Source organism: Balaenoptera acutorostrata, chromosome 11 (genome assembly GCF_949987535.1).
Source record: "Balaenoptera acutorostrata chromosome 11, mBalAcu1.1, whole genome shotgun sequence".
Taxonomy (NCBI): Eukaryota; Metazoa; Chordata; class Mammalia; order Artiodactyla; family Balaenopteridae; genus Balaenoptera; species Balaenoptera acutorostrata.
The window spans coordinates 16,487,709-16,508,483 of record NC_080074.1 but is presented as its reverse complement, the minus strand read 5'-3'; the positions used below and the strand labels follow the sequence as shown (position 1 = coordinate 16,508,483).

Below are 20,775 nucleotides of genomic sequence, written 5' to 3'. Positions count from 1 at the left end.
AAGAGAAATGAATATACAAAGACTTGTGCTTGAATGTTCATAGCAACTTTATTCACAGTAGCCCCGAATGGGAAACATCCCAAATATCCATCAACAGTTGAATGGATAAACAAAATGTATATTCATATGATGGAATACTACTCAGCAATAAAAAGGAATGAACTCTGTTACACACAGCCATGTGGATGCATCCCAGAATCACGCTACATGAAAGAAGCAGCACAAGAGTGTACATACTGTATGATTCCATTTATATAAAATTCTAGAACATGCAAACTGATCTATACTGATAAACAGATCCTTGGTTGCCTGGGGCCAGGGACAGAGGGAGGGACCTTTTGGGAGTATTGGAAATGTTCTGGATCTTGACTCTGGTGGTGGTTTCACAGATGCATATATCTGTCAGAGCTCATCAACTTGTACACTTTAAATGGGTGAAGTTTATTGTAATTCAATAATATTGATTAAATAAAAAGAAATTGGGCAAAGGAGGATGGGAAAAAATAGATAAATGTATAAAACTTCATTTTATGTTTGTCAGTATACATTTTCTAAACTATGTGTATCCTTACATTTTTTCATCTCACCTTAAAATAATAAACTTCTTCACTGTTTTAACGTACATTTACATACCTTGTTATGCCAACCTGTGACTCCTTAAGAAAGTTTTGATCAAGAAAATAAGACTTTATAGGAAAGATTATGTCCTGGGTAGTAAGAAAATGAAATCATTGGAGATTATAGTTATAGCAAAATGGGACAGTAGAAGGAGAATTCAGCTTATAGATATTCTTGTTGTATGCGTTATTATATATATGAAGTGCCCTTAAGGAAGCTGAAAATACTAATAGAGGCATCCCAGTTTGAGCATGTGCTTCACCGCAGACTGGTGTTATAATGTAATTTCTACATGACATTTTCTTAAAAAAGCTTGCTTATTGGTAAAAATAACCAGTCATTCATAATTTTTATAAAATTATGGTGTGTGGTGGCATTTGGAAGTTTTATAATTTAGAAGTCATAGTTTATAAATCATGTTTTAACCTACACACCCATTGTCAGTGCCGCTAAAGATGTGTATATATGTATACACCTACAACTTCTTTAAAAAGTCTTTAAAGAAAAATTTCTGATGAGATCATAAGCACCAAACTTTTGCTAAACCATTTTGCTGTTCATCTATTCGATGGTCAGTTGCGGTACCCAAGAATTAAGTTCTGGGCCTGGTAGCACGATTTATAGCAGGATCCCGTCTCTTTCACCATTGTTTAGAGGTGCAACCGGCTATGCTTCCCTGCTGCATAATAATGCTCGTCTCAGGTTTCAGAGGACATGTTTGGCAGCCTAGTGGGACATTGCCTGAATCCTTGTCTCATTGGAGCTGAAATCTCAACATAAATTTGAAATGATTTCATGTAAAAGAACCAACTTATTGTCAGTGAACAATCCAAGCAGCAACAATTTTCTTTCTAAAACAGGAAGTGATCTATTACCAGGTATCCTGCCCAGTTTATTAGTTGGCACTAAAATGACATTAATTGGCAATTTATAGTGTAAACTCGACAAAAATTTGATGAGGTTCCGTTTAGCTATTGTTTTTCAGCTGACGCTTGATAACTTTTCTAGAGACTTAAGCACAAATATGTATTCTCATAATTTCGTTTACTTGACATTTATTGGGCATCGGTGGTGAGCCCCGCACTGGACCAGGCGCTCGTTTCTTTAGAGCCCCACAGATTTCATTATTTCTTTCAATAGTAATCGTCAAGGAGTATTGTACCATATCATTTTTGCTGCCTGAATAGGTTATTTGCATCCCTGAATTGAAATCACCATTGATTTAATGACATAAGAGAAAAAGGTAAAGAAAATAAATACTGAGTTTTGGTATCTGCTCACATCAAAGCTTAGCTCCGTTAAATGGCGCGTTAGCGTCTTGGGGTGGGTGAGGGTTGTAGATGCGCCACTCAGGGCAGGAAAGGAGAGACACCTGGGAGAGGCCCACACTCAAGCTCAACGGTAGGACAAACATGAGTTTCCTGGTTTTTAAGGTCTCTGAGTAGGAGTGATTGTGTGTTCACAAGCCCGGGAGACTGAAAGCCTTTTTTCAGGCAGGTCTTTGAACCCTAATGCACCCCAATGGGGAAAAAGAAGAAGGGTAGGTAACATTCTGGTTTCACTTTCAGATGACAGTGATACCCCTCCAAGGTCCAATCAGGTGGAAAGGCTGATTGCTAAGGAGAGAAAAGCCTATCCCTGATTGGACAGGGCCCTGGATTCCCTAGGGGAAGGGACCCTGCCTTTCCCCATTTTATCTCCAATGCTGGGCACAGAGTAGGTGTTTATTAACTGCTTCATAAGTGAATAGTTAAGCAAATGGATAAGTCTGCTCTTCTCTGCTTTCACTCTCCTCTTCATCCTGTTCCCTCCCTTTTTTCCTGCTTTCTTTTCGTTTAGAACATTTGTAATTGTTGATTTCTTTCTTTTTTTTTTTTTTTTTTTAATTTACTTATTTTTGGCCGTGTTGGGTCTTCATTGCTGAGAGCGGACTTTCTCTAGTTGCGGCGACCGGGCTTCTCAGTGCAGTGGCTTCTCTTGTTGCGGAGCACGGGCTCTAGGCGCGCGGGCTTCAGTAGTTGTGGCTCACAGGCTCTAGAGCGCAGGCTTGGTAGTGGTGGCACACGGGCTTAGTTGCTCCGTGGCACGTGGGGTCTTCCCAGACCAGGGCTCGAACCCGTGTCCCCTGCATTGGCAGGCGGATTCTTAACTACTGCGCCACCAGTAAAGCCCCTGTTGATTTCTTTTGACGAAATGTATCTGTTTGTCCTACTGTATAAGCTTTTTGCCTCTCAGCACTGGGGGGTGTTCTCCAATTGCAACTGGAAATGTGCCTGGAACATAGTAGAACCAAATACAGAATTGTTGACTTACATGTGAAATTAACCAGTGGAGACTAAAACTCTTCAAATGGGATCAATTTTATAAATCCAAAAAGTTGAAATTATTTAGATTAGTGTACCTTGAATGTGATTTTTCTTCTTTGTAGGATTTTTAACATAACTGAGAAAAATTGTTTTTAAAAGTTGTTAATCACTATGAGCGTATTGCTCTTTAAATATTTGACCTGAAGATTTTCTTCATTTTAATTAGTAAAATTAATGTGTTTATCTCTGTATTCATTGGTACCTAATTATTTGATATAATAGAAAGTTGCATCTCATTTTCTCCAATATCAATGAAGGTACCATTGGATACAACCAGCGGAACAGAATTGATACTCTCATGTATCTCCTGGCATATCCACAAAAACCCATGGTTAAAACAAAGACTATTGAGTTGATAGAATTTGAGAAACTGCCAGCTGGACAGAATGCGACAGTTGCTGTGATGAGTTATAGTGGCTATGATATAGAAGATGCTCTTGTTTTAAACAAGGCTTCCTTGGACAGAGGTAAGTGAATTTTCAAAGCTCTAACACCAAAGGTGCTTTGTGCAGATTTAGATACAGGCATGATCAATATGAAAGTCACTTGATGTCAAAATGGTAATGTCAGTTTCAAGTGATTTGAATTTTATAATATACAAACAGGAGGTGGTTATGTTTTGGTGTTAACATTTTTTAAATGAATATTATATGGAGGTAATTAGTTAAATATTAATAAGGAATCTTTTTTTTTCCTTTATTTTAAGTTATTGCTGACTTGAGACAATTTAACAGAAAATGTGTAAGAACTTGTTTATTTCCCAGCAGGAATTACAGTAAGTGAAATATGTTTTTTGAAAATAGTTATATATTCAACAACAAACCTGTTTGAGAGGACAGTAGCAATATTTGTATGTAAGAGGCTATTTTTTTAATTGTATATCTCAACCCTATAATGCTGTACCTTTTTGTTAGCAAAATGATAAAAGTACACATACAGAAACCCTGGCTCATTGTTTTTACATTTTTCTTCCCCAGTTTTGACTGTTTACTTTTGCAGGTCCCCACTTGGTGGTTTGTTAGCCATCACCTGATCTGCGGTCTGACTTCTGTCTTCATCATCTGTTTCTCTCCTTCCTCCCTACGTACCCACTGTGCCGTCCCCTTCACTCTTCCTAGTTGCTAGGCAGCCATAATAGTACTCCTAGACATGTGTCTTTGGCATTAATGTTGGCTGCACTTAATTTATGCCTCTTTTTTTCCTCCAAATGACAACAGCCATGCTTTAAAACTAGGTGTTTTCCTTTCTGATTAACTGGTTACATTTATGTGGAAATCTGAAGACTTTGTGATATCTGTCAGAAACCCCACAACACAATTTAATGATCTGAGTTTACTGTCCTTGCTTTTAAGCTCCCACCTGTAAATAAAATGTCCATTTACACTTAGAAGAAAACGCTTCTGATTTCATGCCGTTCAGATTCACACAGCACTCCAGCACGTTGCACTTAATGGCCATTGTACGAAATTTCAAGATCATGTAATGTTTCCAAAGCAGCTGGCTCTCTGAGCCGAGTTTATTATGGCCATACACAATTTACCAGGAGCCATAATGACAAAGACCTTTCTCGAAGACACACAAATATCTTCATCTACTATCCAGTTGTAGAAATGTGTTGTTTCATCGCATGGTCACCTTCATATTTAAAAAATTACATTAGAGCACTGAGATTTTATTTAGAAATCCACTCTTCCCTGATTGATTTTCTGACTCACATTCTTAGATTTCTTGAAAGAGTTCTGCTTTTGGTGGAGAATCATAAGCAAAGGATTTTACAGCTATGCATTTACTTCTTCAGTAATAGCTGGCATTTAATCTGGAGACTTTTTCCTGTTTAAGTGAACTCTGACATGGCTCAGTATATACTCAGGAGACTAGAGGGAGAATCCAGTTTAAAATAACTGCTTGACCAAAGGGGAAAAAAGAAATACAGCCATAGCATGTTAGGAAATGTTATTTAGTGCAGGATTGGCAGCTCTTTTGAACAACTGACGAATCTTTTTGTGGGATTCAGTGGTTGAGTTTTTTGCTCCATCTAAAGGTTTTCTTCTGTTCATTTTGCTTACTTTTCTTAATGTTTAGATTGTTAATTGGTCCTAGCACTTTTCCCTCATCCACTAGATAAATGTGGTCTAAAAATGTAATCAGAGTAAACTCTAATCTTCAGGGCAGTGGTGAACTGTCTCTCCCATTAAAATTATTTGATTGCTCCTTTTTATTCTCTCTCCTCTCTGGAGAAAAATTAATGTTTTTGTTTGCTTGTTTGGGACTTCCTCTAATTGCCAAAATCAGCAAAAGGAAAACCTTCCAGAGAAGGTTAGCAGAAGTTATGCACCAAAATGATGTATGAGAAGAGTGCTGGCTGATCAGTGAACTCGGTCTGTCTCAACTCAGCCACCACCCTGCTGGGTGACCTTGGCCACTTAATTTCTCTGCTCCTCACTCGTAACACCTGTAGGATAGAGGGGTTAAACCAGGTGATCTCTAAGGCCCTTTCCAGTTTTCATGTGCTATGGCTCTGTGCTCTCAAAGAATCCCAGTGACATTCTTAGGTCTCTGTCACTTTCCTCCAACCTGACGAGGTATATTCCATGCTGGAAAATGGTTGTAGAGATTCTAGTGTTTATATGGTTAGTACGTAGAGATCCTGAGCCAGTTCTTCAAGTTATCAGATTGTTATATGGTTTGGCCAGTCTCAGATTATCTAAATGTAGAGCAGTTTTGGGGTGTTTTTTTGGCGGGGAAGGGAGGTAGAGTGTAGTGGGTTATTGAATAACACAAATCTTGACTTCTCATAGTTTCATATTACTTGTGGTTCTGAACCCATTTTGGTTTCATTTTAGGCTTTGGGCGTTGCCTTGTATATAAAAATGCTAAATGTACTTTGAAACGATATACCAATCAGACTTTTGATAAAGTGATGGGGCCGATGTTGGATGCTGCTACAAGGAAACCCATCTGGCGACATGAAATTTTAGATGCAGATGGTATTTGTTCTCCAGGTAAAAGCCTTTAAAATTTTTTTTAATGTATACATTTTTAAATTATAAAAGTTATTCAGGGCTTCCCTGGTGGCGCAGTGGTTGAGAATCTGCCTGCCAATGTGGGGGACACGGGTTCGAGCCCTGGTCGGGGAGGATCCCGCGTGCCGCGGAGCAGCTGGGCCCGTGGGCCACAGTTACTGAGCCTGCGCGTCTGGAGCCTGTGCTCCGCAACAAGGGAGGCCGTGATGGTGAGAGGTCCGCGCACCGCGATGGGGAGTGGCCCCCACTTGCCACAACTAGAGAGAAGGCCCTCGCAAAGAAACGAGGGCCCAACACAGCCATAGATAAATAAATAAATAAATAAATAAATAAATAAATAAATAAAAGTTATTCAACAGTATTTCTAAATGTTTGGTATACAGGACAGAAAAAAGTAGCAACCTGTAAAACCCTATCCTAACTCAACCAGTGTGGTGACTTTTGATGAATTTCCTTCCAGTCTGTTTTTCTGTGCATACGTTTTTACATAACAGCAATCTATTCTAGTTATACTTTTCTACTTATTATTTTGAATAAACCCACTTTAAGGAAATATTTAGAATAAGGTCGTGTCCCTGCATCTACACCAGTATTTCATCATTTGTGCATTTAGCTTACAGACTGACTTCAGAATCCTCTTGCACTAAAAATTGTGACTCTGTTGTACTTATAAACCTGTGATGAATTTTGTTGATACAACCCACAGCCCCTGCCCCGATGAGTCTTGTAGGCTAGCGTGGGAGACTAACATTGATCAAAGGATCACACACAAACATAGGTCAAATTACAACCAGGTTAAGGAATCATATAAGGAGCTATGAGGCCATTTTGTGGCAAGAGTATTTGACCTAGTCAGGAAGATCGAGGTAGCCTTCCCTGGGGAGGTGACCGACAGCTGCAGGATGACTGGAGTTAACCAGTGAAGCGGAAGGGGGGGGGGGTGTCTGGGCGGGGGAAGGGCTTGTGCAGGTGTCCTGCAGCTCACTCACTAAAGGACCCTGAGGAAGGCCAGTGTGCCTATGGGGATGGGGGGGAGGGGCAGGGGGAGAGGCAGGGCGCAGTGTGGAGAAGAAAGTAGAAGGGAGCCAAGATAGAGGGGCCAAATGAGAGCTCTTGAGGCCACCAGGCGACAGGAGCCACGGGGAGGTGGCGAGAAGGGGGGCTGGGTTGGAAAGGTGGGTGGGAGAGGAAGTCCACACGGCCCTGCCCACGGATGCTGCCCAGGGGGTGAGTGCCCGGCAGTAATGCTGCATCCGCTGTGGTGCCCCGAGTCACGTGGTACATGGCTTCCCCTCCCTCTCGCTGCCTTTGTTTCTTGGAGAATTTCTCTCACTCTTAAACCTGGGTGCTGTGGCAGGGAAAACAAGCGCAGTGACAGTAGTGTAGTAGTTGGTCTTTGAGCTTACCATGAACAGGTACCAAGCAAAGGTGAGAACAGCAGGAAAATCAAAGAAATATTTGTATTTTCTCATTGTCCAGGTTAGGTTGGTGGTGACTTATTACTGGTTGAAATAACTAGTAAGTGGCCCAAACCTGTTCTAACACTCAAGGAGATATTTTAAATTGCTACCTACTGACATGAATTTTCTCACATTAATATGGTCCCCTAAATGAGTTTCTTAATTTTATACACAGTGTGATCTTAATCTATGGGTTTTTCAAATGGGCTTGCAAAGTTACAGACAAGCCCTGTTGAGCTCTAGTTCCCACTGTGTGGACTTTGTTTTCTTCCATTCCTGGATTTCATGCACCAAGTCTAATCACATGGTTTTATGCACCAATTATCTTTGCGTTCCACACAGATGATAGTGATTTGTCTAACACCCTTCTCTCTCTCTTAGGTGAGAAAGTAGAAAACAAGCAAGTGCTTGTCAATAAGTCCATGCCCACAGTGACTCAGATTCCCTTGGAAGGAAGTAATGTGCCCCAGCAGCCGCAGTACAAAGATGTGCCCATCACGTATGTATTGGAAATACACTGAAAGGTTTTTAAAAAGAAGGAATAGGGGAAATTGGAAGTTAGCTCCTTTTGGCTGCTGACTCCCAGATAGACATCTGCCCAGTTTCAGCTCCATACCAGCACCTGGACAGCAGGGTCCCCAAACCCAGATCCAAACCATCTTTCTCCCCTCGCCTACCCCAGCCTCAGGCATGCTCCTTCTGGGTCCCTCTCTTGGTGAGTGGCACCGCCATCCTGACTCCTTTCTATTACAAACCTTAATTCGGTAAATCCTGTAAGTTCTGTCTTCTTAGCAGTTCTCTTATCCACCAATGATAGCTGTAGCTGTCTGAGTTTGGCCCTCCTCTCCTGCTAGACTCGTTATTGGTGACCACTTATCCGCCTCTAGTCTTGTACCTCCCCACATCTCTCAGGCTCTCTCTGTTACTGCCAGAGTAATTTTTTCCCCTAAATTACTCATCTGTTCATGTTAACTCTATTGAGTAACTAGAATAAAACTTGAGTAGATTGAGTAAAACTCTCAGTGACAGTGTTGCCTGTAGGATAAAGGCCAAATGAAATAGTAATACATACATGACTGTCCATGACGCTTGGCATATGTCTCTAGCCTTACCCTTTTGCACATTGGCCCCCATATTTCTAGTAAATTGTCTCTTATTCTCCAAATGTTCTATCTGACTTCAGTGCATTTACTCATGCTGCTCCCTCTGCCTGGAATTTCATTCCCCCTGGTCAGGACTCAGCTCTAGGGTCCCTTTCTCTGGGAAGCAGTCCTTGATAGCCTGCCCCTCCCTGCTACCACTGTCATCCCCAATCCCTGGTGGGACTGACTGTCATCTCCCTTAGGCCTTTCCTCTTCCCCATACCACTGATAACCTTCTTGCACTTACCTTTCTCTCTTCCTTTATTGGTTGTGTTTCTTTGGGGCAGGAACCATGTCTACTTAATCTTTGTATGTCCAGAGCCTACAAGGATCTGACACAGAGTAGACTCTGATTAATGGTATGAAAAACAGATAAGAGGTGAAGTGTGTGAAAAAATTCACGATGGGAGAGCTGAGTAGATAAAAGTAATATTTAAAAAGTGGTTAATAATTTGGAGTTGAGTAACAGGCTCCAGCTCAAACCCCAGGTCTGCTTTGTATGAGGCATGTGTCCTGGACAAGTGCTTTACCTCTCTTAACATCGGTTTTCCTGTAAGTTTTCCTTATTCCTTATTTCCTGTAAAGGAATAACAATGTATGAATAGTATGTGCGGTGAAGATTAAATGGCATTATGCCTGCCTCATAATAAATGTTAGCCATTTTAAACTAGGACTGTGCAAGGGATATTGTCACATTTGAATTTGTTATTGAAAAATGAAAGTCATTTTTTCAGAGCCCAAAATGGGAATGTCAAAATATTCTGTGATAGGTATTACATAAAATATGGCCAGGGTGATAGGTTCACAAAGGGCAGTTTGAAAACTCTGCTTTAGTGACTTCCTCTTAATATTAGCTACAAAGGGGCAACGGATTCATATATTGAAAAAGTGATGATATCTTCGAATGCCGAAGATGCTTTTCTGATCAAAATGCTGCTGAGACAGACAAGGCGTCCAGAAATTGGAGACAAATTCAGCAGTCGTCATGGGCAAAAAGGTAAGTTGTTTCATTTCTCAACTTTTTTATAAAACTATAGTAAAATATTTATTAACCACTTTATATAAGAACTACTTATAACTCTGCTCATTAGAAAAATTTAGTATGTTTGAAAAATTATTACTGTGTTCTCAAAAGTATTCTTGTTTTATTTCTCAGATTAACCTGTTTATATTTTAATGGCATTTAAAAATATACCATAGTTTTGCTTCGCTGTGCTACTTACTTCATTCTACAACTGCTTGGGCCAAAATTATAAATATAAATACATTCTAGATGATGTACCTACTAAAGTACAAGTGGCTGTTCAGAAATAAATAGTAATACCTATTTTTTATGAAAGGTATATATTTAAAATACTGTATGTTCTGCTGGGGCATCGTATCATAGGATGTCAGCACCACAAGATACCTTCATCTGCCCCTTTATTTAACAGATGAGAAGTTCACACTCCGCTTGGTAAGCAGCCAGTCACGGCTGCCCAGCTAGTCACTGAGCTGGTGTTAGACCCCTGCTCTCCCGCCTGCAGTGCATGCTTTGTCCGCCGCACGGTGATCCTCCTCCTAGGTGCTGCTTCTCCATCTGAGCCCGCTGGCGAGCCTCACCCTTTCCATTGATGGTCAATGCTGGGTTTTCATTCATTTTTGGTTTTGTTTTGTTTTGTTTTTTATCTTCAAGAAATGTGTGCACTGTGTCACTATTGATTAACTCATCAGTAAGGTCTCTTCTAGTCAATATATACCTAGTATTTAAGTTTGTCCTGGGGTTTGAATTTTTTCTCTGTCTTCCACTTACTGGTTTTAAGAACAGCAACAGCAGCTAACACTTTTGTAGCACTAACTGTGTGTGTGGCAGTGTCTTCAGCACATTATATTTCCTAACTAATTTGTTTTTTACACAATCCCAGGAGGTAGGTACCGTTACGATCTGCATTTTATAGATGAGGAAACAGAGGCACAGAAAGGTTAGCCGCTTGCCCAAGGTCCCCAGCTGGTGGCAGACCTCGTTTCTAAACCCTAGCAGCCGCTTCAGAGTCCATGCTCTTAACTAACTACTGTGCTATCCTGACTGTTAAGCAGTTAGGATTGTGCCCGAGACATAGTAAGTGCTCAAAAAGTGAGAGCAATGATCATTAATATTGGCTGTTATTCATTCACTCTTCAACTTTGAACCTCACCTTTGCTTATAAATTGCTGGTATGGTATCTTCTTGTTTTTAATTGATTGGTTTGAGGATAATTATACATTGTATTCTTGATGATTTTGACTGTTTATTTGCCAAGCAAGTATATCAAATAGTACAATTTGTTTGGTCAAATGAATCTAGCCTTAGTTGTCATTCCATCAATGAAACTGTTTCAGACTAAGATACTATTTCACCAGAAGCATTTTTTAGTTCAGTTAAGAGACACAAGATTATTTCAGCCTATCAATATTTTATAAGAAAGAATTGATTCCATCTATAAGTGTGAATTTGACACCTCTACTTCATACAGTTCCCTAAGATGCTAATTCTTAACTTTTGAGTGTTTTTAAACATATCTTGAGGTTCTCGTATTTTCCACTGCTTACTAGTGAAAGTCAAATTCTCTATATTGAGACTGTTTCTCCTTCTCTCTTGGTCTTGACAATTTCTGAGATACACTCCTGAGTCTTTCTGGGGTAGCCATGGCCTTGTTAACAGCCTCTATTTTACTTGACCTATTACCTAGACAAGAGCAAAGCTTGATACTTGCCTTGTAAAATGTTGACACTGGAAGCTTTACAAGAATGCACACCGTAAGAGGACATCTCCACTCTGAATCAGTTTGCAAACTTGAAGCCCAAATCCTTGTGTGTTACTCCATCAGAGTATTGTGTAAAGAGTTGAAGGCTGGAGTACATTTCAGTGATTATCCACTGTGTTCTCACTCCACTAAACTTCTTGAGGACAGGGACCATGTCTTTATATTTTCATAAGAGCCTTTCTCATAGTAGATACTTAGTAGGTAGTTGCTAACGGTTGAATATATGAATGAATTGAAGGTGGGGGAAAGTGAAAAGCAACAGATTCCCCACTCTTGTTGGATTGATTTTACCCAGGTTTTAATCTGTATATTATATATGAGTGTATATATGTTACAGTATAATCAACGTGCTACTTTTGAAAATGAAAACCACGCTTGATTATTAGTAAGTTCCTGTGAATGCAGACCTCTAGGTAAAATGTCAACAAGTCTTTGTGCTGTTGCATTTTTGCAAACAATTAATATGATATGGTTAATGTTCATTGACAGAAGTGGTTTCCAACTTGCAGTGATCTGAAACGTAGAAGATTTTAAAGGTTTGTTCACTCTTAGGGGGCTTTGACTAGCACATCACTATATGAAACTGAAAAAAGTCCTCCTGGGTCTCGATGACCTTTCACTTGTAGTGAGGAGTTTATCTTGCTAGTTTTCCTTTTCCAGATGGCTTTTAATCCAAGGGTAAAACCTTCTGATTAGCCTAGATTCCCTTGATATTCCCTTCTCTTACAGCTTCATTAGATTTATTGAAAAGATTGGGGGAAAAAAACAGCAAACAAACAAAAAAATAGGTAATGTAAGCTTTAACAGAGTAATGGGGGGAATGACATAGGATGCTTAACTGAACATAATTTTTATTTCCTTTAAGCATAATTTTTTTATTAAATAATAAATGCACATGGCTTAAAAAAGTCAAATAGTACAAGAAAGGGTGGCTTGTACTAAAAAACGTAAGTCCTTGCCTTTCTTCCAATTCTGCTTCCTAGAAGCAATTTCGTCTCATCTTCATCTTTGTATTTCTAAATAATATTCTTAAGCAGCCCTACATTCATTCATCCGTTTTAGATGTCACCTGCTGATCTCCCATTGTGACAGGTAGGAGGACCAAGCACTTTGCTACCTCTCTTTCCTGCTCCCAACCTCCATTCCCTACATAGATTTATCGTAATTTTGAGTTACTTAATTATTTAAATTGCATAATTTGACTACATAAATATTGTTCATTCCCAAACCAAGTAATTGTTGAGTATATTTCCTTTGCTATGTAACTTTATTTTTTCAGAAGTTAATAATTATCTCATTAAAAATTTTTGCTTAATTTTCTTTATTCTTCTTACCATTCTTCTATACCATCAACAGCCTCTCAGCACAGTCTTCCACATGATCAGTAGTCTGTTAGGATCATTTTTTCCCCAGATGATTTCTTTTATAGCACCCCGACTCTTCCTCCTCCAAACTGTGGTGGTTATATAATCTGAGCCAGACCTTCCCAGCCAACGTGTTAAGAATCGTAATAGGTGAACTGAGAGATCAATCCTTGTAACCCTCAGGAATGCAGGGCAGAGCCTGGGGCAGCCAAGGCCCTGAGCAGCTCATCTTGTGTGCCCTAAAATGTTTTCCAGAAAGGTTGGGAAGCACTCTGTGTTAGTTTGCTAGGACTGCCAAAATTAAATGTCACAGACTGGGTGGCTTACACAATAGAAATTTATTGTCTCTTAGTTCTGGAGGCCAGAAATGTAAGATCAAGGTGTCATCAGGGTTGCTTTCTTTTAAGGGCTCTCTCCTTGGCTTGTAGATAGATGGCTGTCTTCTTCTGTGTCTTCGCATCATCTTCCCTCTGTACATGTCTGTATCCACATTTCCCCTTTTTATAAGGACATTAGTCATCCTGGATTAGGGCCCACCCTAATGACCTCATTTTAACCTGATTGCCTCTTTAAAGACCCTGTCTCCCAATAGGGTCACGTTCTGAGGTACTCCAGGAGTTAGGACTCCAACATATGAATTTTCGGGGACACAGTCCACAACGCACTCTAAGCCTGCTGAATGGTAGTCATTTATGAAATTCCCATTTGAGCCCCTGTTTCTTGGCTCTTCCCATGTCACTTTTCTCTCCAGCCCACCCCCACCCCCATAGTGGGATAGTCCATCCGTTACGTTGCTGAGAAAGTGTGCATGGAAAGTAACTTTTTTGAGCTCATGTATGTCTGAACATGTTCTGTCATCATACCTGATGTATACTTTGGTTGAGTATGGAATTCTAGATTTAAAAATTCTTCTCCCTAAGGATTTTGATCACACTGATACATTATCGTCTGGATTCCATGCTACTTATCTGAATTGTAACGTCGTTCTTCCTGATCATTGTGTGTATGCTCTGTTTCTCTCTGTTTTCCTCCTTCCATCCTTCCCTCTTTCCTCACCCCACCCCGCTCTCTGGAAGCTTTTACTATCTTCTTCTTGTCTTGAATTCTGAAATTCCATAGACCCTTTTTTCATTCCTTGCCCTTGGAAATCAGACACCCTCTTATTCTGGAAGTTCGAGTTCCTTCAATTCTTGGACATTTTCTTATATTTCTTGTTGGTAATTTCTTCTTCATCATTTTCTCTATGTCCTTTCTGGGTTTCCTATTAGTTAGATATTGGATCTTCCAGATTGATGCTCTAGTTTCCTTACCTTTTCTCCCCCCACTCTCCATTCTTTTCTCTTATTTTTCTTTCTAGGCGATTTGATCAATTTTATTTTCCAGATTTTTTTAACCTACCTATTATATTTTTAATTTCTAATTACAATTTTAAATTTAATTTGTACTCCTTTTTACAACAACAGGTATATATGTATATATTTTTAGTTTTCTTTTAGTTTTTAGCTTTACTTTTTTGGTTGTTTTGTTTTTTGGTTTTCTTCTGTTTCTAATTTTGTCTCTGTTTCTAGAGAGGTTTTTTCCCTCCTATGTGTTTTAGGGTCTGGTTGTTGTGCTTGGAAGCTTTCCTTTAATGTCTGCTGCCTCCTTGAACCTTGGAAGCTCTGTGTCCCAGGGACAGAACTTGTTGACTGGTGGCTGTCATTGTAGGGTGATCAGGCAGCGAACCATTCAGTTTCTACATAGTAGGATCTTTCTAGCTACTGCCTGAAGGTTGCAGCTGGGAATGAGGGTGGGTGCAGTGCTTAAGGCTATCAGCTGACCTTCTGGAAGCCAGATAGGGGCAGGGGGCTGCAGCTCGTGGTTCAGTGCACAGACTTTCACTTAATTCCTCTGTATCAGGCCAGCCCCTCACCCCACCCTCTGCTGTAATTGCTACCTGTGGATCATGGGTCATTGTGGTTCAGTTTCTCGGGTAAGTTTTGGGGTAGAAGGGTAGTTTCTTGGCTGTATGGGGTGGAGAGTAGAAACTCGGGTTCTGATGATTTCTTATGCAGACATATATTTCTACAGATGTTTATTAAGTATCTCCTAAGTGTCTGGTACTATTCTAGGCCCTGGTGATAAGCAGTGAACAAAACAGACAAAATCCCAGCCCTTGTGGGGCCTACATTCTTGTGGGCAAGAGAGAGAATGATAAGTGCTGAGAAGAAAAAAAAAAAGAAAGGGGAGCAGAATAGGAAGCATGTGGGGCAGGAGTGGTTAGTGCTGAAGTTTTAAGTAAAGTGGTCAAGGAGCAGCACCTCGTTGAAAAGATGACTTTGAGGAAAGCCCTGAGAGCGATAAGGGAGCAGACCCTCTCTGGTGGAAGAGCAGAGGAGGGAAAAGGAAGGTCTGAGGCTGCAGCCAGCCTGGAGTGCTCGAGGCCCGGCCACGAGGCCAGTGTGGCCGGAGCAGAGGGAGTCAGACGTGAGGCCTCGATGGTCACTCTGTGAACTTCGGCTTTTACTCTGAGGGAGAGGGACGGCCCTGGAGGGGCCTGAGCAGATGAGAAATATGATACGGCGAGTGGGCGAGCAGTGATACCAGTTAAAAGGCTGTTTTAAGAGCCCAGGTGGTGAGTGGGAAAAGCCTGGTGGTGGGGGAAGCGGTGAGAAGGGATCAGTCCAGACCCATTTTTAACGCAGAGCCCACTGGAATTGCTGATGGACGGGGGCCTTTGAGTCGGTCCTGCTGCTCTCAGCCCCACACCTCATCCCCCTTTTGACAGCACTTCGTGAGCCTTCCCGGGAGTGGCGGTGAGGGCTGAGGCAGCTCACTTCCTCGTGCCTCTGCTGCAGGTACTTAGGTTTATTTTTCTCCTTCTTTCAAGTCACTTACTGTTCTTTCCTCTATTCATCAGCTTTCAAAATTCTCTCTTGTCCATTCTTTTTCCTTATAGGTTTATACCTTAATTTTGTCAACTCTCCTGTTAGTGAGGTTTGGAGAAGGAGTAGAGATAAACATGTGTTTCATCTGCCCTGTTTACTGGAAATCCTTATGTCCATTATTCGAGAATGTTCAACACAAGAATGCTTAGTGTGCTTGGTTTTTTTCTCTGCAATTTATAGAACTGAAGTTAAAATTATTTTAATGAAAGGTGAGGAGGGTTTTTAGAGCACCAACCTTTTGTCTGCTGACCAGAGCCTTGCCTCCAAGGTACCTTGTGTATTTTTTTTTTTTTTTGGTTGTTCTAATCATTTCTAAGATTTAAAACTAAGTTTAAAATGTTTATAGTTCACACACTCAGAATTATGACATAAATGCTAACAATTATCAGAAGAGTATTAACCACATTTTGTCAACTCTTAATTATCTGAGAATAGCTTATCTTTTCCCTGGATTATTATTGTAACTAAGGTCTACCATTTTGATCCTTTCCTTGAAGGTCACCCATCTGAAGTCAGAGGCATGACAGTAGCAGAAGCCTATTTTTTCAAGTTCTTTTCATTTATATATAAATTGTAAAGATTCAAAAATAGCAGTGGTTTTAAAATATTTGTATATGTTGTTGTTAAATATCAGAATACCTTGTTTGCTAACTGTAAGTATATTTTACATTTATCAAGGATAGGAAACATGCCCTACTAGTTTATTTAACCCCCCCCCAAGCCCCCATCACAGCACTTTGCATATTATATGGTATTCACTCAATGTGTCTGTGGAATAATTAAATATCTTAAATGTATAGGTATAACAAGACAAAATCTTCCCTCCCCAAATTGGTATAACTTATTCTTCCTAGTAAATATCAGAAATGTAATGTCTCATCTTTATCCAGACTGGTACCAGGGCTTTCATCACCCTAGACTCATAGCTCCCCAGTGCTAACTGGCCAACTGGCCACACAAGCCCACTGAAGCTTTTCCAACCAAAATAGCTAAATGCACATCCCCACCCACATGTGCGCCCTGGGCTTCAGTGAGAATCTGTCTTGACAGCCCAAAGAAATCTATTTGGTCATATTTAAGTCACTGCCATGGGCTCAAAACCGTGTTGGGCTCTCTAGGAGGCAGAAAGGAAACTCAACCCTTGGCTAATGCCCCTAAGGAGTTGGCAAAAAGATGGATACAAAGGATTACATATAGTTAAATATTAAACTATATGGTGAAGACCATTCATGAGAGAGAAGTTGAGAGCTTATTGTAGATAGGGACAAAATCTCAGAGTTTAAAAAGACCTTTTAGAAGTCTAGTCCAAATCCATCTTCCCCAGTATAAGAATTTCTTTTAGATTAGTTTTGGCAGATGGTTTTCCACTTTGCACATGAGCTGTGGCGGGGCCCCTGCTGCTTTCTGAGGCAGCCGTTCTGTGGTGGCACCGTTCCGATGGTTATATTGAGCCTGAGTGCGCTTTCCTGTAATGTGTACCCGTTAGCCCTGCCCTGCCTTGTGGGCTTACTGAATGGACACATTTCCTCTTTTCTTCATGGCCACCTCTGTTCAGCATTCAAAGAAAGCCTTCAGGTTGAGAAGAAGTATAGCAAAGAGGTAGAGATCCTGAGCGCTAAGTGAGCAATTTTATCCCTTTGAAATGGAGATGGTTTCCTAGGAGTTGTTACTGGGATTAAACAAAATGATGTGTGTAAAGCAGGGAGCACAGCGCCTGGAGCACCGCCAGCAGTCAGTAAAGGTAACTGCTGTTAGGTCTGTCCCCTGTCTTCTCTCGCAGGCTGGGCAGGAAAGGAAGGCAGGCTGGGTGGGGTTTGGACTTGGAAGGCTGTGATGAAGATTTATTTTCCTGTGAAAGAAAAAATGGGGAACAACAGTAAAGAGCAGATCAGTGCAGCGTGTTGACCGACAGGAATAAAGAGAGCCAAGGAGAGGAAGGAGGCCACGGTGACTGGTGTTAAGCCTGGAAATGAGGGCACCGATCACAAAGATGGAGGATCATCTCAAGTGCTTATATTATTAATTAACTGATCCATTTCTGGAGCTTTCACTATGTACCAGGCACTGTCCTAGATACTGGGAATACAGTGGTAAATACTGACAGGGTCTCTGCTTTCCTGGGGTTTATGTTTTCTTAGGGAAGGAAACAGATGGAAAAGAAGTAAATAAAAACACAAACACAGTAATTTAAGATAGTGATAAGTGCTGCAGATGAAGGCTGATGTGAAAGAGTGACTGGTTTGCGAGGAGAGGGGGTGTACTGTGGATTGATGGTCAGGGATGGCCTCTTGCACAAAGCGACATTTGAGCTGAGACCTGGAGGACGAAAAGGAGCCGGAGAAGCAAGGGTCTGGGAGAGTGAAGTTCAACAGCCCCGAGGTATCAGTGAGCTTGGCATAGTCAGGGAATAGACATAAGGCCAGTCTGGCCAGGCATGTGCCTGAGGAGGAACATGGTTTGAGATAGTGAGAGAAAAAGGATGGGGCACATACTACAGGGCCTTGTGGCCAAAGGAAAGGAGTTTGGACTTCATACTAAATATGTTGGGAACCAATAGGCCTGTTGGGTGGTGAGTGTAAGCAAAGGAGTGACAAGATCTGATTACTATTTTAAGAAATCACCCTGGATTCCATATGGAGAGCAGACTGGAGGGGAACAGAGAGGGAAGCAGGGAGACTGTGGCAGTGGTCCAGGCAGGAGAGGACGGTGGCTTGGACAAGGGCAGTAGCAGTGGAAAATTGGAGAGAAGTGATGGATTCTGGATATGTTCTGGAATTAGAGCCAACAGGAGTTGCTGATGGCAGAGATGTTGGAGAAGGAAGAGACAGGAACTGAGGGTGAGTTCTGTGGCCTGAGCAGCTGGCAGGGCTATTTACCAAGAAGGGGAGGACTGGGGAAGGAATGGTTTTTTTGGAGTTAACCAAGGGCAGGGGTTGAAATTTTGGCCCTCAGGTTCGAGATGCCCATTAGACTCCAAGTGAAGAGGTTGAGTAGGCATTTGGATATAGAGTCGGGAGCTCCAGGGAGAGGTTAGGACTAGAGATAAAATTTGGGAGTCACCTGCATTTATAGTATTTACCTTTTGTGTATTAATAGTTATAAGCATTTTCATCTATATTCCATCCTTTAACCTTTACAATTCTAGTTGGTATTGTTATTTCTACTCTACAGAATAGGAGATTGAGAGTCAGAGTTGTGAGTAGCTTGCTTGCCTACTACAGCTTAGTGCTGGCAGAGTCAGGATTCAAATCCAGATTTTTGATTCCAAGTGCATTGCCCATTCTGTTAATTCCAGTTGAGGTGTTTCTTTTCTCTTTTGATATCCCATTACCACTCTGCCCCCAAGGTTGCCGCCGTATTTCCTGAGATTTCCCCTTGGAAAAGACACAACATTTCCTTGGGACAGAATTCTAATATTTCTTAATATTATATTTAATATTAGTAATTTAAATATTAATTCTAATATTTCCTTAATGAGACACAAAATTCCCTTTCTTCCTGGATAAGCAGCTTCACATAGCACTCCTCTGCCACCACTCCAGAGGAAGCACTATCCTCACATACCTTGTTTTAGAAATGTCTGCCAAACCCCCATATTAAGATATACTCCTAACACAGAGCTGTGTTTTCAGGTATTCCTGTCGTTCTAAAATCACCTCATTGTAAAACACTGTCCCCACTCCCTTCTTTAATTGGTCCTCTGGTCAAGCTTGGTAGCTTTGGTTAAAATCCCAAATCTATCAAGAATTTGAGCATATATAAGAGGAAGTGAACTTTTGAGTTCTCCACTTTTCCCATTCTCCTGATTCATCTGGCTAGATGTGATAATTAGAGACGGAAAAGGAGGGGTACTTGAGGGGAGTGACTTGGACAGTGCTGGCGGGGAGCTGATTTGGAATATTCACATGCAGCAGGCACAGCTGGCGGCGTCTGTATGCAGCCCTGCAGCAACCCAGCCCTAAGCGTGGGACCCAAAGATGAGCTGGACGAGGCCTGAAAGAGTTGGATGCCAGCAAGTAAAAATGTGAATGAAACGGAGAATAGCCCACAATGTCGGTTATGCTATTGTGGTTGTCATGAAACGAGCTGATAAAAATTTCATGTGTCTCACCGTGACTTCTACAGTGATTTCTTTCTGTTTTGGTCTAGATACATACCAGCGTAAGCGCAGTAGTTAGTTGAACTTAGTTTTTACTCTTGAAATATAGAATTGTTTGGAAATTACACACACACACATATATATATATATATATATATATATATATATATATAGGTAACATCTCCTGCAAGCTGACACACATGTGTTCTCTATGAGAAAATATAAAGATTGTTCTGATGTAGGTCATCTTTATGCCCATCTCTTTTTGCCCCTTCCATTTAGAGCATTGAATTTATTATTTTCGGTGTTTAGAAAGCGATGTGGCCCTGCAGATGGCCTGATTTTTGTCTTTTGTTAAAAGTTTACTTTGACAAAGCTGTTATTAGGAATTCTTTTTGTATATGCATACTATGTAGATGGCATTTCTGTACCTAATGCCTCTTAAAATATCCTCTCTAACAATTAAAGGAGACTTGAAAATTTAGTTTCACGGGACATGAGTGTCTCTCCTGCTCAAGCCTGTTCACTTCAAAGGTGGTAGGATAATTAGTAGCTAAATGAAACAAATGTGAGGAGGAAGCTAAAGAGTGGTAGCTATGTGTTCTATGTTACAAAAGCTCAGCAAGAAGATTGAAGAGGCTGCAATAAGTGGGTGATCTGGGGCAGGAGAGTCAGTACTAAGTAGTTGGGAATCAGCATCAGTGCTGTGTGATAAGCAAAGCTTGAATGTAATCAATCAGACAGAGGAGCCCCACTGGAGAAGTGAAAGTGTTTGATCAGTAGCTGTTAAAAATGTGACAGACCCAGTAAACAGCATCACTTTCTGTGACCTGGGTAATGGAGGAGGACCAAGCAGAGAGAGCCAAGCATGGAGGAAGGAGAAAGTATTCCGTAAGGAAGAGGGTGTCACAATTAACATGAAGACTCCTCCAGCCTGAAAAGCAGATAATATTCATTCACAGCACACTTTTTAGATAAGGGGATTCCAACATA

At 40.9% G+C, this 20,775-nt stretch overlaps 1 protein-coding gene across 1 annotated transcript in view; it reads left to right on the top strand.

Annotated features, from left to right (window-relative positions):
• The window catches only part of POLR3B (RNA polymerase III subunit B), a 117,975-nt gene that overhangs the window by 74,560 nt on the left and 22,640 nt on the right, over nucleotides 1-20,775 (top strand). The window contains exons 20-23 of the mRNA XM_007165735.3: nucleotides 3,242-3,451; nucleotides 5,828-5,986; nucleotides 7,849-7,966; nucleotides 9,464-9,606. Of these exons, the coding sequence (XP_007165797.2) occupies nucleotides 3,242-3,451; nucleotides 5,828-5,986; nucleotides 7,849-7,966; nucleotides 9,464-9,606 (630 nt within the window). The remainder of the gene's footprint in view (nucleotides 1-3,241; nucleotides 3,452-5,827; nucleotides 5,987-7,848; nucleotides 7,967-9,463; nucleotides 9,607-20,775) is intronic.